This window comes from Ostrinia furnacalis, unplaced genomic scaffold (assembly GCF_004193835.3).
Source record: "Ostrinia furnacalis isolate ACB-3 unplaced genomic scaffold, ASM419383v2 OfSCF2702, whole genome shotgun sequence".
Taxonomy (NCBI): domain Eukaryota; kingdom Metazoa; phylum Arthropoda; class Insecta; order Lepidoptera; family Crambidae; genus Ostrinia; species Ostrinia furnacalis.
In genome coordinates, this window is record NW_021132941.1 from 133059 (window position 1) to 147408 (window position 14350).

The 14350-nt window shown below is 35.0% G+C and overlaps 1 protein-coding gene across 2 annotated transcripts in view; it reads right to left on the reverse strand.

Moving 5' to 3' along the window:
• ABCD (ATP binding cassette subfamily D) overlaps positions 1 to 14350 on the reverse strand; it is a 92493-nt gene that overhangs the window by 41019 nt on the left and 37124 nt on the right. For both annotated transcript variants that reach the window (XM_028309306.1, XM_028309307.1), the window contains 4 exons: positions 2370 to 2638; positions 1777 to 1908; positions 1002 to 1206; positions 284 to 515 (listed from right to left, as the gene is read on the reverse strand). In XM_028309306.1, coding sequence (XP_028165107.1) covers positions 284 to 515; positions 1002 to 1206; positions 1777 to 1908; positions 2370 to 2528 — 728 coding nt within the window. In that variant the 5' untranslated portion in view covers positions 2529 to 2638. The remainder of the gene's footprint in view (positions 1 to 283; positions 516 to 1001; positions 1207 to 1776; positions 1909 to 2369; positions 2639 to 14350) is intronic.

The following is a 14350-nucleotide window of genomic DNA, read 5'->3' on the forward strand; positions in this document are numbered from 1 at the left end:
ACCCTGCTAGGGTATCCGCCCAGTAGTACCCAGTTTAATCAGTTCTGTTATTTATTACAATAAAATCCGTCTTAAATTCAAGAAGTATTTTGCCTAGTTCCCCGTCTAGCTGTGTGCGTCAGCTCTTGTTACACGCCGATGAAAACCTAAACGACAACTTTTTGCCTACACAGACCAAACTATTCGATGCGAACACTTTCACTTCATTCCGTTACTCATTCTCATCATTCCATTCATTCGCATCGAGCACTCGCCACGCTATAGTGTTCAAAACAAATCTCACCTATGATCCGCATTCTCGATCCTGGCGTCCAGGTTAGCCACTCTGTAATAAGTCTGGTTCTTGAAGTAGAGCTCGTAGGCGTGGTTGACTATCCTGGTGCGGAAGGCCAGCGCTAGCCTGCCTTCGAGGTACCGGATCATGGAGTTGATGAAGGTAGCTGGTACTGCGATGCCGAACCACTGGAGTAGGAGCGCTGCGAAGCGACGTAGGTCCTTCTGGACTATGTGCCTCACTGGAAGGATTACGGAGATGATTATTAGGATGTAGAGAACTTTGAACATGTGCATTACTGAGTGGGAAAATTAAACAGTGAATATACAGTGCCTAACATACATAAGACTTTCTGGACTGAGCTGATCACCAGAATATAGGCCATAAAGTAGTATCGGACATCATGCAGAATTAGCTGATTAGCGAGAGTCAAGCAGCAATGGAAAACCTTCTGGACTATGTGCCCTACTGGGTGGGAAAATCAACACCATGATACTCATAAATATAGGCAAAAAGGTAGTGGTTTAAAGGTACCAATTTGGTTTAATTTGATTATTGGAAGGCTTTTCAACTTACTGTTCAGTAAATTACAAGCGATATTGATCCATTGAGCCACATCAGAGATTCATGTTCACCTGAAGTTTGTTCCCATGGTTGTTGTCTCATTTGTAGAAGAGTGTACAAAAATCATAATTCTTAAACCATTTCTAGAACCTGATGGACTCACCAATAGATCCTTCCAGCGACGCCACGTAAATCGACAGGAAGGTTCTGGAGAAGAGACACAAGGTATGTGCCGTCAGCAGCGCCACCTCGTGGCTGCGGACTCCTGGGACCATGATCTTGGCGAGGGTCACCAGCTGCCGGAGGAACTCCAGGTTCAAGCCGGGCACGTGTTCTTCTGGAGTCGGCGCGGGGTCGTCTGCATCTTCCTGCAAGATTGGGAATCGCCAAGAATGTCAAGGTTAGAATTAACATCTTTTAGTATGGGTTGAATAAGACATCCTTCAGCACGACGGAGAAACGGCATAAACTAAGTTTCTGGAAGGAAATTGCTGAAATTCTGGCCTATAAGGATGGCATAAGATGATGATAATGGTGTTTCTAGATATGAGAAGACCAGGCCCATGGGGGTAGTCCCAGCAGCAGACTAGGGTAGGCTAATGTTGGCTGTACTTCTAGACATGAGGGTACTATCAATATTGTGTCAGTTGTAGGCTGAAAATGGTACTCTAAGGATACTTGTACGGACTATTCCCACCTCTCGTTTCCACTGCTGCAACTCCTATGTAGCACGGATTTTCAGCTTGACCCCCAATAAAAACCCAACCAGTGAAGGGATGAGGGTTCGTTTCAGCCTAATGACTTTCACTGCTGGACAAAGGCCTCCCCCAAGGTTGTCCACAATGAACGGTCCTGCGCTGCTTGCATCCAGATTCCAGGCTCCTCCCACGACCTTTACCAGATCGTCGGTCCACCTAGTAGTATGAGGGTATACTCACAATATTCTGTTTGTTGTCGGTGTCGGCGTCGCCGCGACATAGCGCGCACTGCTCGGCGCCGCAGCGGCCGCCGCAAGTCTGCGCCGGCGCATCGCCATTTGTAACTGTTTGGAGTTTGCCATTCTTTGCCACCTGGAACGAATGACGTGGAATATGTTGATCAGTAGTCCTAAGATGCGCGCCGTGATAACTTTTATCGACGTCAAAATGTATGGGCAAAGTCGATAAAATGCCGTGATAACTGCTTATCGCGGCGCGCATCTTAGGCCTACTGGTATGCAAGATTCACGACTGGATAATAATTGGAGCTTGCGTGTTGATTGACTTTGAAATTTTGAATATAAACTTCGTTGTTCGCTATCCTCTTTTTCACCTTTTTTTTCATGGCTAATGCAGAAGCTGTGCTAGCCAAAAAAGGGTTAAAAAGCAAGTATACGTAGCAGCAAGATAGATAGATAAATAGATACATAGATAGATAAAAAGCAAACTTGAAATTAATTCAATAAAGGGTGAAAAATAATTTTGGTTTGGCTGATGAGCTAAGCAAAACCCATTCTTTCTGCGCTGCAGAAACCAAAATCTCAACTAATTACCTTATAATTATTATTATTGTGACACGGCGGCGGCTGCTTCTTCTCCCTCGTGCCGTACAACGCGCAGGCAGCTAAGGCCACTCCCACGCCCACGCCCACGGCCAGCGAAGGCTGGACCCTCGACGCCTGCTCCCGGATCTTCGTCAGAATGGCCGGCATTGTGGCTGGTGGTAAGCGGCGGCTACCGGTCCAGCGGCTGTCTCATTGACGTTGATCGGTCAGAGGATCAATTTTATGTTGTGGCGTCTCGGAGGTGATCGTCCATTTTTCTGTAACAAGGAGAAGGGACATTAGGTATTTATTAATTTACTAATTGACCCGGCGAACTTGGTACGCCCATAAAAAAATCTATAGCCTGTGTTCATCAGGGATAATGTCTCATAGAATTTTTTTTTTTCAAATTGGTTCATTCAGTAGTTTCGGAGCCTATTCAATACAAACAATCAAATCTTTCCACTTTCAGTTCGTCCGTACACCGATTTACACATGTAAATAAAGTAAAGATATTATTATGATACTGTTAGTGTGTTTGGATATCCTTAAAATATGAAACTGGTTTGTAATTTCTAGATCCCAAAATCAGACGAATTTTATTAGTATAAAAATGTTTCCTTTTCATATGTAGAGATAGACAGATAGCATAGCATACAAATTAAGTGTAACTTTAACAATGAATTACTTTAATGAGTTTAATGTATGCTTGACTAATTGATGTCAGTTCATAAGTCGCATCAATTGACCTGCTTCATTTGAATTCCATTGAAATATGCAATGTATTGTATTGTATTATTAAACCACAGTATAATTCGACTATTTTTGACTTACGAAAATCTGTGACAAACATACTTTTTTTTTTTGCAATATCGCCCCTAATACAAGTGCTCGTCTGCTGTTCATACTCGTATGTTATGTTTACTATGAAGCAACATTTCAAAATCGGCCGAAAACGATCCGTTCTTTAAAATGATCCAAACAACGACTCCAAAGTACCGCAATAATTGTAAACTAGCGGTGCACGTGTCATTATAGCGCCATTTATGCAAAAAGTAACATTTATAACGAAACAACCGACAGCTGTAACTGTTTTTTGCCGCCAATTACCAAACACAACTGTTGAAGAACCGTGTTGTTGAGTTACCTAATGCTTTTTTCTTTTTTTATGACATTGAATGACAATTTATTAGAGTTTCCACTCTACGTAAGTGTTACACTCTTTTCATTAATGTAGAGTAGCGAGTTTAATATTGCTTTTTCATTAACTGTTTTCTTTATCGCCATCTGTAGATCCTGGCAGCACTAGAGAAACTAGAGTCATCTCTCTCATCTTTCAGGACACAACTCATCCACACCTTGAGTGGTAAAAACCACGAAAGTTGTAGTGCAATAGAACTTTATAGGACTTAATTTATTGCTCTAGCTGTGAATATTTATTGACACTCGCTCTAGTCGTGTCATCTATACTTACAAGCAAAATTCCGAACAATCTTAAGAATTGAATGACTCTATCTATAGTAATAGTATCAATAGTATTCAATAGTATCCATTTAAAGTACATAATAGATACGATCTTCTATTAGTCATTTAGTTCTTACGATTGCTATGAACAAATAGGGTGATTCCATAGTTTAGCTCGCGAGTGTACTTATCTGTAGGTAGATTCTGACACAGTTAAAATATGAACCAATTATCTAGTTCTAGTTATAATATCAAATTATGATAGTTTTAATTAAAATAGTGATTGGGTTGTTTCCACATAATCGCAGCGATCCTTAGAACTTAGGCATTATAAGATAGCCTCTAATTGCGGATAATAACGACGACTTATCTCCAACTGACATTAATGTTTACATAATTGCTTTGTTGTAATGGTTATTGTACAAAGCACCTACATGTGTTAAAGGTGTACCTATGTATTGGATACCTCTAGTATTTTTAGTAAACGTCAGATGATTTTTGGTATATTTTGGAAACTTGCATGAATTTTACAAATTGACAACAGGGTTGTTTGAAGAAGACGTAACTTAACTAGACTTAAACAACATCAATTAACGTCAGCATTCACAAACGATTCTTGCTTAAGTGAAGCAACACATTGAACGCACAGCGTGAATATAGCTCTGTAATTGGTCCATGTGTCACCCTGTGCGTCCACGCGCACTGTGAGACCTTATAGTAATGTTTGTGAATACGGGCGTAAGAAACTATCAAAGTTATAAGCCAGCCGAAACCAAATTGGTTCTAAGATCTTATTGTCGTTACAATTTACACTGACCAAGGAATGAAAAACACTGCCTAGTTAAAAACCCTATTGTAAAACTTTGATTCGCAAGAGTGAATTTCTTCCGCTGATTTTTTCAGCATCATTCTTTCGAAGCAGTGGAATTAAAGTCACTGGGACGTGTAAACGATCTTTTGTCTAATTGCAAAAAAAACGACGTAAACTGCCGGTAAAAATTCAGGCATTTGCGTAAATCGCAACATTGATCTTGTTTTGATATACTGTTCTTCTTCTCAGCACTTGCCATAATTATGTTTGTCTCGAAGCGCTGGTAGGGCCCAAAAGATAAGGAGACATGTAAAGTGCCCCAAAAGGACTACCTTTTTTTTATTTACCTACTGTATTTTGACGTTCATTAGGGCCACTAGTGGTCTAAATTTCATAAATATTTTTGGTTTTGATTTTTGATTTTGTTCTTGATGTGGTGTGAAATATTAGAGTTCTGTTATTTATTACTTATTATTATTGATCAAGATGTTGACCTGCCAACAATCTGCGCTAAATTATAGCGTATTATTAGTCGATTGTAAATGTTTTCCGCGGTATTCTCCCTAGGGCACAGGTCATCCAGTAATTTTCTTAATGATCCTTCACCCTACAATTACACATTGTAAACCTAGATCCGTATTATAGTATCATGCAGATTGTATCTGCATGATACTATAATACGGATAATTAATAAAAATATAAACGAATTATAATCCAATAATAAATTAATTAAATTAAATTCGTTGTGTTTTTTCAAGCAGACATTTTTTTATTAAATTTTAACATGAAAGAGTACCTGTACTTCAAAGATAATAGAGTACCAAGCAACCTTAAAGACAAACCTAGCGCATTCTCATCCAGTTAACTTTTGAGCTAAGTCGATTGAAGATCACAAAATATTTTTTCATACGTTTTATTAATTATTGAAAAGTTTTAAATGACAAAAAATAATGTCTAATCATACAATAAGAACATCTGAAATTAAAATAATTTTCTGCGATATATTTTCGACAGTTATCAATTCTCAGCCCCACCTCGTAGGTACAACATTGCTTTGACTCTTGAACCGTATGATTGGCACATTGTCAAGAATTTAAGGTACAAGACGTGCATAATCAAATAGCACGCAAATGAGTAAATATTGTTCAGGAAGCGAGTTTAAAGTTTAATTAGTTGGTTTTTGTTTACAACTTTTGTTGCACATAATATTTAGGAAATGAATCATCGAATTATAGTTATATTTCAAAATTGTTATTTCTACTTCGTAAATACTATCTGCATCTACTCAAATATATCGACCTAGGAATTGTGCTTAATAGCATTTTAATGAAGGCGGATACGTGTCTCTACAATTTACTTCTCTATGTATCGACCATAACAAATGATTCAATGGCCTTGAAAACACTTCAAATAATTTAGTAAAAGACGGTTTAAACTTAACAATAAGTTATTATCAACATTTATTAGAACAGTAAATAACAATATAATATACTTATCATTGAAATAAATAGCGTAATCTTGCTTAGTAACGATAATTATCGTTATAACAATCCTACATCATATAGTTCGTTAAACAATTGATCTAAGATATAAATAAATATCCAAGAATACAAACGAATTAAATCTCTGTTCCACATTCGACCACAAATGATTTATAATAGAGGTCCAAAACGTGATCCCTGCAGAACGCCACACGTGTTTTACAAACCAGTACGCAACAGCCTTGACCCTTGCGTGAGTCAGATACGCAAGCGGTCCGTACTCGGCACAAGCCTTTACAGTCTGTTAAAAAGGAAAACATATCTCCATAAGAAGAGGCATGAGCGTGATGCACATAATCAAATGCCTTTGTTAATTTGTCCAATGAATAGACAATGCCAGTCGCGTGAGGCTGGGATCAGCCGAGAGCAAGTGTAATAACACAAGTGTACTGCAACGTAATTATCAAAGGCCACGTAATGATTACGTTACGTATTATTATTTTTCTTAATGAAACACTTTGACATCCTTATAAACATAGTTTCTTTGTATTGTAATAATCAACTTTTTGGCCTCTATTTTTTATATGAATGACGCGGTAATGGTGATTAATCATAACTGGTATGTTTGATATACAAATAATAATAATGACGTTTATTTCAAACAATTTTACAGCGGATTTATAAATTAAACTATGTTACAACTTAAACGCCGACCTAATTTTGTTTCCGTTTGATTTAGTTACAATAACTAAAAGGATAACTAAATTAACCGCATCGGAAATTTCCAGTGAGACTTTTCGGTCGAAGGCCAGCGTCGAAGCAACTTCCTTTTTGCGAACCGTTCCAAATGGGCAGCTGCATTATTAATTAATGTGTAGGATGGTAATCTAAGTACCTACTAAAGAATATGTAGGATACCTACGTCACGATATCGTGTAAAATATTTTTTGTTTGTCTCTTCAACTTGTTGCTTTCATATGCCCAAAAATATATTGCATTAACGTCATCAATTCTTCGCGGTAATTTTGGCCAGTTGTTATTTATCTCTTTGCAGGAAGTGATTAAGACAAGACAAACGAATGACGTATGTGGAAGTGTTGGCAGTCTGTAGTTCGAGAACTTTGTTGGATGTTAGATTGAAAACAGTAAAAGCTAAACTGTATTATTAGCAGATGATGCTCATTGGCGGTAGAAGCTAGATGCGTGCACTTGATAGGCAACGAGAAAGTAGGTTATTAGAATCTGAGACTATGGTACTCATAGCGTTTGCAGTTAAAGCATATTGTATATCAACAAGCCGTCGATTTTAGAAAGTTCTAGAACTATAAAGAATCATAGGAGCTATATCGCTAGGCAAATCAGGAAGATAAACGATGCGATAGGTATTCGCATTGAGGTCGCCTTTTAAACTGGTTATAATGTAAGCAGTAAAGTTTGCCAAAATAAATATACTTGCCAATATCACTTCATATCAACCTTTGAACTTACAAAACTATTAAGATATTTGTCAGATTATTCAGAAAAGTTCTTGTCAATGTTAAATATTTACAAAAACCTAATTTCAATATTTGTACACAAACAGGTGACATTGAAATAGAACCTGTACGAGTAATATCGATTCGACTACTTTTCTGATGGTTGCAATAAGACGTTTGCCTTGACCCACCAAACCTTATTAAAAGAAAACGTAAACACGAATCTATTTTTAATCTACGCCGCTTTTTATAGGCACATTTTAAGTAAAGGCTGTTTAAAGAAAAGAAAGCAATTTCTCCGCTTGCAAATACATACGTTGGTAATGGTGTACGCTCTAGTTAATAGACATGGTTTGTAAGCTTTTATGATCCATCGATGATGATAGAGCCTATATTATTATTTTTTTTTTTTTAATTTAATTATGATACATTATGATGGTGACAGACGTTCTGTCGTAAAATTAAAAGCTTTTATCATATTATTTTTGATTTGAAGCAAGATATTAATAACTTTACTCACAAAATCCGTAACTTAAAATGTTTGCCATGAGAAGTGACTCATCGGCTATGGCCAAATTTTTTTGCAAATGGGTATCCCCGAATCCAAAAGAACTGTTCCAAATAACCAAGCATGCGACCAATATCGGGTAAACTAAGAAATAGTAACAACCAATAAATTAGTCGAGTCTTAAAAAGTATAATTACCTAGTTGTGTATCTTCCTGAAAATGAACGTATTAATATTTAAATCTAGTCAAGACGTGATGCACTTGACTTTTGCATAAATTTTGGTGCAAAATATTTATTTTATTCATATCATACATTTTTATCTCGACAAAAACCGGTTGTTCCACAATATTATTTGGTTTTATTAAGATCAGATTAAAAGTCCGACCAAGGAGAAACTGGATCATTTATCTTGTTACTTAAGCGCTAAACAAATTAATGTAGCTGTCAAAGATCATGTACCTAATTCATTGTAGGTAATTAGATGATTAATCAAAAAGTTTATCGCATATTGCACTCTCTAACCATTTCATCGTGACAGCCACTGACATACAATTTAATAGCCGATTGTATCATTTCAGAATTTGTTTGTATACAAACTTAGTATTTGTTTATAGTCTTTTTCACGTAAGATGATCCGTATGACACTTCAAGGTAATCCATATTACGCATACTACATATGCAGAATATTTTTGAAAAAATATTTGTATTTTATTAGCAATATAATAAAAAAAAATAACTACCTTGTCTTGAAATATATAGTAAAATCTGAGTCTATTGGTTATATTTTAATTAAATACGATGTAAAAATATCATTTATTTCATGTACGCAATGTGTGAAACGGAATAGATTTAGTGCTGGGGTATTTCTTGTATAATAAAATCGATTATTTCCGCGGTTCATTAATCGATTGCCGTGAATACTTAGTTATTAAAAACATCACAAAAATCAACTATATTTTTCGATTATTGACTTTAATAAACGCATTAAAAATAAATTAATGGTTTTTAATTTAAAGAAACAGAACCAGTACTTTTTAGGAATCGTTTTTTTGAACATGAACCATGAAATTTGAATATTATCAATAAAAAATTGTTACAATAATATTTGTAATTGTAAAAAACGTGTTTTTTGTTAAATAACACCTATACAAAATATTTCTCTAAAAGTAGGTTTTACTAACTCTTCGAAAAAAATCGATAGATAAATCGCTATGGTTTAGTTATGTGACATCTCTAAATCTTTCAAACTCGAAACGTCATACGGATCATCTTAGGTGAAAAAGACTATAAGTAGAGGCAATATTGTTAAAGTATGTTTAAAGTCAAACAGCATAATAATTAATAACATAATGGCTTAAATTTTATACCGTTCTTACAACAACATTTCTTAAGTGTAGTCATTTTCATTTCCTTGCATTCAAAGAATTCTAGAAGCATATAATTTATCTAAATCTAGATGAGAAATATCACAGGAATGATATTTTGTAAATAAATAATAATTTAGACTATTGTATGAAAGAGACAGAGAAACGCTATGCAAACGATTAACTGCAGAGATCAGAATATCCTCACGCGATAGTAAAACCATAAAATCCACATGTTTACTAGAAACACAGACTTTTCTCGTAAAACGGCAATAAACTGCATGCGTTATCAGGATGTTTTTGTCTTGTGGATTTATTCATTTGATTTAGACTATTCTCGATTGCTATGAAGAGTTAAAAACATTTTTTTTAACTATAAAACGCGCAATATCTGGTTGTACGTCCACATCTTGACATACAACTGCTAACATATTTTTGCTTCTTTACTATCTTTTATTTTGTCCAGAAGTGGATATCATTATGCTGAAACGAACGAACGAACGATCTTTCTTATGGCATCTCCATTGCTCATAGCTCTTTTCTAAAATTAACACTAAGATTAATATCAGCCAATTTTAATGGGATTATAGCTGAAATAAATGTCAAATTATCACATCACATTAACTTTCTAGGACGTCGAAATCAATTTTTCATCATAATTACGGTAATGATAAATATCTTTAGCAGTAAAGTAACAGTAAAACTGCAGTAAGGCTGGAATTGCATCGTGATAAAACGGCAAGTTCAGTTACCCGCAAACCAGTTCTATGCACTTTCTCGACATTTTGTTTTATAATACATACTAACTTCCGGCCGCGACTTGTCTTGCTTATCTTGTCAGTAAAAGAACTAGACATTTTTATTTTTTTACACTCATTATCTCTAGATTTAAATTAAAAGTTTTGGATGTTAATAAAAACTCAAAAAAACATCGAGATTTTTTTTTGAGTGGAATGGCATATGTGATGTTTTGTGAATTGTGACTCAATTTCAGAGGCTCTAAATATTAAGACAAGGGAATATTGCTAAAAATAAGGTGTTAACTATTTCCGTCTGTCTTAAATTCTTAAGGGTTAAAAAAAATATCCTAGAGTAACTTCAATCAGATAAATAGGTAGAGCTTAGTCCGTCAATTTTATGCCCATAAGTTTATGTCGACGACCTACTAACTTTTGAGTGATTTCGTCACGAATCAAATAAACTTGTCATGAATATGCATAAACACCAAAAGTCGCCTTCCTTCCCTTTCTATAGGCCTTGAGTTCTGTCCAGTGACTCGCCAAGAGTGCCAACAACCGTTCAAATATGGCAAGACACCATATTCGGGTCATTAAAAACAAGCATGAGAGATCATGATGAGAGGACATAAATACAATCATCAATATGCGGATGCTTTTCTCAAGTAAAGAACATACCCAAAAATAAAATAAAAATGTGTCGTTCTTTCCAAATTATTCTTAAAATGCCAACTCTTTAAAACGTTATGGTCTTAGAAAGTACTTTTAGTGTAAAGATAAAGAACCTCGTTGCATTCTTTTTTTTCGTCGGTTAAAAATAAGATGAAAATGGGCTGTAGGTAGCGGTATTTCAGCGGATGTGCAAAAAATGCAAAAATATACATTTACACGGCCACTTTACATACAATAGAAGATACCTATATTATATTGTTCTTTGTAAATTATTTCTTTTGTTTTTTTTTCAAGTTTGCCTACTATGGGGTTCATTTTACAATGCGTAATTAAATTAAATATTCGCTATCTAACTTTTAAACTTCAGTCAATATAGAGTCCCCGAAGACTGTAGACTAGAGACTATAATAAACGTTTAAAGTCGATAGTTTATACATATTCACTTTTGTGTGGCCGATAGTTAGATCAACTTTTTATGAGGAATCAGCCGATCGCCAAATCGGTGTTCTTTCATACTTGTTCATATCGATTAGTCTATAGGACTCTTAAAGTACGAGTCACGTCAGTTCATTTTATTTAAGGCATTAACCACAAACAATATTTTAATACCAACATAATATTTGTTCACAGTCATTTTAAGGATGTGATTCACCGTTTCAATTGGGGAATATTTGGACAAATGCAATTGAAAAAGTTGATACTTAAAGCCCTATAAAAATACAGAAAAGGTGACAAAAGCCACTTCATGGAAATATTTTTCTCCAAGTGTTTTGTTTTTGTTATTTTTAAATTTGTTGTTTGAAAGAACGTTCTCAGAATAAACGTTCGAGTCGAGAGCGAACTTGAAGTATAGGTAAGATTTGTATTGATTTACAAATTCCATGGGTCAATAATCCTTTGTTTCTTTTCTGGAAAACCCGTGATAATCTTCTTCTATCGAATAAATATTATTTTTAATTAAGCCAAAGAACCCAAAAAGGTGCATTCACCAGTCATCGGCCGAGAGAAAGCAACGGCACGGTTTTGCCCTTAAAAAATAATTGAGTCACTGGGGCTTCATACTTTCTCTTATGTCTCGTACGGTGCACTCTAGCAGACATCGATTCACAAAGTATCGAATTAAATTGGTTAAATATCGATAAACGTTTGTGTTATGATCAAATGGAGTTTGATTGCACCAAACCCGCGAGTCAAACAAATACTTTATTTTTTTGACCTAGTTTTTATTCGCCTGAAAATAAATAGGTGACATAATATAATCGCCAAATCTATACTTAATATTATAAATGCGAAAGTAACTCTGTCTGTCTGACTCTTTCACGAAAAAACCACGGAACCGATTTTGATGAAATTTGGCATAGAGATAGTTTGAGTCCCGGGAAAGGACATAGGATAGTTTTTATCCCGGTTTTTGAAACAGGAACGCGCGTGATAAAGTTTTTTTAGTGAAAAAACAAAATTCCACGCGGGCGAATCCGCGGGCGGAAAGCTAGTAATCTTATAAATATTGATCTGGAGTAGAGACTGAAGAGACAAGTTATCTAATTCTAAAGTATGTATTAACTTCTTGTTTATCATTATTTATTCATGTACGTAAAGTTGCGATTTTACAACTCCATAAAGTGTAATTTACTTCATTTTTATAGTCTCTTTGTTAATTAAAGATGCAATTTGCAATGTGAGATTTCTCAAGAATCTTATTGGATTTTACAACTTAGAGATATTTATATCTGTCGCATACAAAAGTGAAGTTATTTCACGATGTCATTATACGATGCCAAATATCAACTGATGAGTTCAATATTTCAGTTCTTTTAAATAAAACCGCCGTTAAAATGGTGACACAAATTCAAAAATACCTAAAAATTTGAGTCTGTCTAGCTCATAATCGTAAAATTTTACTAACGCAATAATAACTGTGAATAACTTGTATTCTACACAATACAATATTGACCCAGTTCCAGCATCTCAGCCAGGCCCTCGCGCGGGCATTATTATAATTCCTGCGGTTGCGGTGGCTTGAGTGACAGCGGAGAGCGAGGTCAAGTAAAAAAAAAGAGATATTTTTTTTTAGATATTTAAAGAAATAAATAATAAAAATAAGACTAATAAAAAGACCATAAAGTTTTGCTATTTGAGAAGTAAATTCGTACACGAATAAAAAAATAATTTCTAAAATCGGTTTGTTATTTTGAAATATCCGACAAACTACTTTTTTTATCCATAACGAGGAAGCTCTTGACACCTCTTGACTTGTTTTGAAACGTTTTATTATTTAGGTATTTATAATAAAAATATTTTGTTTTTTTGTAGATGGTGTACCTAGAGCTGAAACTTCCAACGAACAGTGATGTTGAGAAAAGTGTTTTCTATTCATAACCATGAATCACATTTGACAAGAAATGTTACCTAAAAGAACACGTGTATCAATGAACAAAGTTGTTCGAATGCAATATCAGCATCACACACAATGTAAGTAGCATCAGTTTATTACCTAAGTACATAATTCATCTGCTTTATTCACAAACTTACCAGTTACATGATACGATAACAACTTTTTGCGGGCAATCTGCCGCTAATGTCGGTTGCGTGGGCCTTATGCGCACGCGCATATCAATCGGAATTAATTCAAAACGTAATAACAGCTGATATACAACGTTATTTGCAGTAAAAAACAATAAATATATCCTATATTATAAAGAGGTGAAGTTTGTGTGTTTGTTAAATTGTAAAGGGTAATCTCGGGATCTACTGAACAGATTTTAAAAATTCTTTCACCAAGTGTCATAGGTAGTATTGCGATACCACTCAGGTAACTAAGTTTTTAAGCTCCTGTATATTATGTAATTTACAGCATTACAAATTGTCACTTAGTAAGCAATAAATATTTTGAATTTGAATTTGAATTTAGGTTATTGTATAAAAAACCAAAAAAAAATCCACGCCGGCGAAGCCGCGAGCGGAAAGCTAGTCCTATACAGGGCTCAAATTTCTGACTTCACCATACCATTTATATGACCATGTTAACATGGGCTAATGTCGGCTCATATACCCATTTACCTAACACCCTGTATAAAAACAAAAGAAATAGCTGATTTTTGAATGGAAGCAATATGGTAAAGCAGGCCAAGTGCATAAAAATAACTATTAACTAAAGTTAATCACGAATAATAATTATTTAATTATCTCAATTATTATTATAAACCATCTCACAAACACGTGTCAAGTTCAAGCCTTTACAAGTCAAGCTAACNTTAGACTGTAGGTAAGCCTGCGTATGCTGCGCAATAAACATAAAGGAATGGCGCGTAATAACTTTCATTCGTGGGACCGGTCGTTTACACATAAATGCGAGAATGTTCTTTATGTTATTGTGAGTATGAGTAATGAATGGGCAAGCAAAGGGATTAATGGGACTGCCATGAGTCACTATGAGTCTATAATCTTCCTGTGACTTGCTTAAAAAAATCAAAAATA